The 5,413-nt window shown below is 53.3% G+C and overlaps 1 protein-coding gene across 1 annotated transcript in view; it reads left to right on the forward strand.

Annotated features, from left to right (window-relative positions):
- The window catches only part of RAB7B (RAB7B, member RAS oncogene family), a 28,778-nt gene extending 25,893 nt beyond the window's left edge, over positions 1–2,885 (forward strand). The window contains exon 6 of the mRNA XM_008580451.1: positions 2,330–2,885. Coding sequence (XP_008578673.1) covers positions 2,330–2,407 — 78 coding nt within the window. The 3' untranslated portion in view covers positions 2,408–2,885. The remainder of the gene's footprint in view (positions 1–2,329) is intronic.
- Positions 2,886–5,413: the final 2,528 nt, after the last annotated feature.

A 5,413-nucleotide genomic window follows, 5' to 3' on the forward strand; every position in this document is an offset into this window, starting at 1 on the left:
GCCAGGAGAGTGGTCAAAGCCGGAACTCCGTTTATTAGAAAGGTGTTGGAGTTTATATAGAGGAAGAAAGCGGAAACAGAGAGGAGAGGCGGGAGGAGATGGTTATCCAATCAGGGGAAGCCACAAGTTATGAAGAGGGGTGATGACAGGGCGGGCAAAAACTGCTTAGTCACTGGGCCCCGGAAAAGAAGGACTTCTAGCTACGTGCATTAAAGCGCTCGTGAAATGGCGGCGGAGGCCTTACGCCAGCAAGATGGCCACCGCTTGATCTATTTTAGGGAACAGGAACCATACTTAGGCAGGTGCCTTATGATTTGATTGTGCTGCAACATGGCCCAACAGGAAAGTTCTCAGTCTCAGCCAAGGTCTCCTTGGCTTTCATGATAAGAGAGGAGACTCAGAAAGTACCAAAGAACTAGAGAACCCTCTCAAAAGCCTGTCTCGCTAGGAGAGATGGATCAGTCAGTGTAAAAGGGAACTTAAATAGTGATGCTCTACTCTTCTTTGTCCGTCACTGAAAGGTTCACAGATGTCAGACTGTAACTAAAATTAGCCCAGTGGACTGAGGGGGTCCTACCCAGCAGAAAGAGCCGACTGGAGAACTGGCTGGTTCTCAGGCCAGAGCCCGTGCCATGCGCCGGCCTGGGCAGTGCTGGGGATGAGACGCTGCTCAGGCCACATCTGTCCCCAGGCACCTCTGGGAAGGGCTCCCTGTTCTCTCAAAGTGAGAGCTGGGAAGCCCTGGTGTGCCCTGGGGACAGGTCTACGAGCATTGGCCTAGGATCCCCCCTAGTGAAGAGGGGAGATCGAGGTGAGGCATGGGGACATCCCTGGAGCTTCCGGGGGGAAAGACCTTTATTTGGAGAACACAGACTGTCCCCCAACCCCCAGCACTAATCCTTACTATTAATATATATATATGTTAATATATAATATTACATGTTAATATATATTAGAATTTTATTTAATATATGTGTATATTTGTATATATGTGTGTGTATATACACATATATATATATATATCAAATAAAATTCTAATTTGCTGAGAGATTGTCAAGGACCATCATCTAGGCTGATTAAGGGCGGCTGGTGCTCTGCTGGCCCCGAGACCCCACCAGGGAGGGGTGAGAGGTGGGGGCTTTCCAAGAAACAAACTCTGTGAAGAAGGGCTGGATCCCAGACCAGCACCACGAGCTCTGTGCCCTCATGGTAAATCACTCCTTGCTCTGGCAGCGGAAGTGAGTGATGGGGCATCAGGGGACCTTCTCATGTGTCTTGGAGGGCCACCATCATCAGGGTGCAGCAGGCAGGGCCTGACACCACCTCCTGAGGTCCGGGGTCATGGGCGTTAAAGGTTTGGGTGATGTTCACCAGCTGGATGCCCAGCCTGAGCCTGGGAGCTGTGGAGGAGACAAAATCAGAGAGAATGCATGACCCCTGTCCCTGGAAGCTGAGACAGACCACCAGTTCATTTTGCATGACACACAGGAGGCTCCACTCCAGCTCAGGTCCCTGCCGACGTGGCACGAGCCACTCACACACAGAGTGAGTGCTCACTTGCTCGTTCTTGTACACACAGCACTAGCTGTGGGGGGCAGTGTGAATGCTGTTGAGCTCTGTGACTCGTGAAGGCCATGCAGAGTGGAGAGCTGGGACCCCATCAAGAAGAAATCCTCCAACCTGTAGAACCCATCTCCTTGAGGAGGGACCCCTCCCCCACCCCACCCTGACCTCTGAACCAAGGGAGGCAGGTCCTTGGTGAAAAGTGGAGCCGGCTGGGTGGGGAGAGGCTTGTAGAGACAGGAGAGTGTGGAAGGCGGGCAGAGAAGTAACATCGAGTCTATTCTGGCGAGAGCTCCCTGGACATGGGAGGGACAGAGAACTGACTGGGCCTTTCCAGGAGCCCTGTGGGCGGAGGTTGGAGGTGGACAGGGTGCAGAGAGGTTGGGGGTATTGGGATGTGTGTGAGGAGAGGTCTCCAGCAGAAATGAGGCAGGGACTGTGACTATCTCCGCCTGAGCCCAAACCTCAGCTCAGTTGTCCACTCCGGAGAATGGAAAGTTATGGAACCTGATCAGAGATCAGGAGAACTGGGCCCCTAATCCAGCCACCAAACTACTCTGAGCTCCCAAGAAGAGGATGAAGGGGAAGGTGGAAAAGGAGGCAGGGAGGATGACCAGTGGCTTCCCCCTCTGGGCCTCAGTTTCCCAGCAGTGCAATGGGGAGGAAACATAAAGCCCAGCTTCCAGGGGCCATTCTGAAGCAGAGGGCGGGTGGAGCTCTTTGCTTCTCAGCGACATGAGCGCTGACTTCTTTTTTCCTTCCCCAGTATCGAAGCATCTTAGAGAATCACCTCACAGACTCCATCAAGCTCTCGCCAGACCAGTCACAGAGCAGATGCTGCTGATTTCCAGACGCGCACTCTGGAGACCAGAGACAGGGCCTGCCCCAGCCTGGTCATCCCGGCCTGAGGGTAGATGACGATCCCACACCAGCCGCACCGCCTGCCCAGGCTCAGCCCAGGTGCCTAGGCTCTACGGCCAGAGCCCTTGCCCCCGTCACCAGGCCCAGAATCAGAGGGAAGCCCTTCTGGGGAGAGGCCCTCAGGGGTCTGAAGGAAGCCTGGAAGTCACAGACAAATCCTGGCCCTGGGGAAAGTCACCATTCCCTTAATGGCTCCTGCTTTCCTGCCACCTGTTCTACCCAACACGCTCCTGTTCCAGAGCACACATCTCTGCAGACGACAAGCCACTGTGTCTAGAGTCTTGTTATATTTTCCTGTGAACTGACCTTCCTCACCCCTCCCATCTCACACCCCCAAAGCCACAAGCACAGCTTTGGACGATGGTGCACCTCGGCCTTCCTTGTAACCGGGTCAAGGAGTGAGGGTCTGGCGCCCATGCGGGGCCTGCCTCAACTCCTGACTGAAGCCCTTCAGGCCTGAGACCCCCTCCCCACCCCGAGCTTTGGACGATGGTGCACCTCGGCCTTCCTTGTAACCGGGTCAAGGAGTGAGGGTCTGGCCCCCATGCGGGGCCTGCCTCAACTCCTGACTGAAGCCCTTCAGGCCTGAGACCCCCTCCCCACCCCACTCCGACTGAGGGAGCACAGGAGAAGCCCCGGGGACTCGGCCCATTCCTCCTCCCTGGGTGCTCAGGCAACTCACAGAAATCTCTGAGTCTCAGTTTGTGCATTTGTCAAATGGTGATGTGTGTCCCGCCCTTATCAGAGTGTGGTGTTCAGGACCAGAAGCTACACTTAAATCTCAGTTGCTGCTGCTGGTGTGCATTTGTTTACTCCTTCAACAAGTATTTTGGGGTATCTATTATGTTTATCACTGTGGTCCAGTGGCAAACGAAACAGATAAGGACCCTGCTGTCCTGGAGTCTACATCTGGTGAGGGAGAGAGGCGGTAGACTCAGAATTCATATGAATATCTTCAAATAGCTGGTAAGTGCTGTGAATGAAGTGAGACAGGGTAGTGGGATAGAGAGATAGGGGCTGGGATGAGGTGCTATCTTAAACAAAGTGGTCCAGCAGGGCTTCTCTGAGGAGGTGACATTTGTCCTGAGGGCTAGAGAATGAGAAGGCAGCTGCCACTTGAGAGCCGGAGGAACATTCCAGGGAGAAGGAGCAGCAAGGAACAAGGCCCCAACGCAAGGACAAGCTTGCTGCATTCCAGGAACAGTGAAAGGACATTCATTTACTCAAGGACTCAAAGCTGCTGTCCCAAAGGAAAAAGAATCGGCCCCCTGGATGGCTCCCTGATGCTCTGCTGACTGGCCACCAGAGGGCAGCAGTGCTCCTTCTCTTCCAGCCTGAGCAGAAAGTGGAGGCTTACGGACATCTGAAGCGCTGGCGTTTTTGTCCTGCGGATACGCAAAGCTTGGTCACAGGCTCTGGGTATGTTCGGCCCTTCCAGACTTGTGCAGCAGGAGAATCCCAATTTCTCAATCCTAGTGAGAATGGGTTTATAGCTGTACCACCTTGAGCGTGCCTGATCTCGTCCAATATCTGAAGCTAAGCAGGGTCGGGCCTGATTAGTACTTGGATGGGAGACCACCTGGGAATACCAGGTGCTATAGGGAAAGGCTGGCCAGTTAGCTCAGTTGGTTAGAGCACAGCCTTGTAACCGCAAGGTCAAGGGTTTGGATCCCCATATTGGCCAGCCACCAAAAAGAAAAAAGAAACAGGCAGAAGATGCACCATATGTGATTAAGGCAAGAAATCAACACTGGTGACAAATACCAGAATAAGGTTGCAGGAGAGCTCAGCACAGACAGGGTGGACAAGATCTCAGGGTCTCCTATGGCCAAGTCCGTGGCCACACAGGGGTCTCCTGTCTACAGAGATGAATCCTTTCCTGAGTTCCAGGCAGAGCTGGGGATGTTAGCCTATGACTGCCAGCTGTCATCTGATTCAAGATATGCTAGAGGTAGGGGAGTTGGGGGGAACAGCAAGGGGGCTTGGGGAGCCTCTTCTCCCTCCACCTCACTCTGGAGTATGAACTGGTTCATCCTGGGTGGCAGCTTGGAGCCAGCACAGGAGCAAGGTGGGCCCGGGCCACACCTCTATCTGTGACCTTCAGAGTTCCCAGCAACAAATGACATGCCCTCACAGGGATGGCCTTTTGCAGGTCACACAGGCTCTCCTGTGGGAGTCAGTCAGACCACGGAGTAGACATGTCATGTGTGGCTGTGTGTGAAGCCGCTTTGCCCTGCAATGGACATTGAACCATTTCTAAATGTGCACAACAAATAATAAATGTGGCCTTTGTTTTTATCCTTTGTGCTATTTAGTTTTTTAAATTTAAAAAAAAAACCACATCTACATAGTTCAAAATGCAAAAGATACTAAAGGACAGACAACGAAATGTAAACTAGGACTGGCTACGTAATTGGCCGGGCCCAGCGCAAAATGAAAACTCCAGGACCCCTGTTCAAAAATAAGTAAGCCTTTCAACACAGCAACAGAGCCTTAAATCAAGGGTGGGCCTTCCTGTGGGCAGGTCACTCATCCACTCAGTCAGTCCCAAACAAACAATGAGTTCTCAGTGCCCTCCAGAAAGAGCCCCAGCCAGACCTACCTGGGCCGTAGCACACCGCAGCTTGAGGGGAAAGATTCTGCACTTGCAGAGCCGGAGCCACGCTGAGATTCAATCCTAGGCCCAAGCCGCACATTGTGCACCTTTTTCAGAGTCAGGAGGCAGGACAGAATGTTCCAGAGAGGGCAGTGGAGGACTTGGTGGGGTGAGGACCCACAGCATCCATCCTATCACCACTGAGGGACACACCTACCAATCCCCAGGGCAGAGAGAGCTGAGCTGACACTCAGGACTACAAAGAGGCCCTCCCTGTGAACCCCCACCCTGCTACTGAGTCTGAGACTGGCTCTCAGTACCCACCCCTGTGGG

This window comes from Galeopterus variegatus, unplaced genomic scaffold (genome assembly GCF_000696425.1).
Source record: "Galeopterus variegatus unplaced genomic scaffold, G_variegatus-3.0.2 Scaffold86, whole genome shotgun sequence".
NCBI classification, from domain to species: domain Eukaryota; kingdom Metazoa; phylum Chordata; class Mammalia; order Dermoptera; family Cynocephalidae; genus Galeopterus; species Galeopterus variegatus.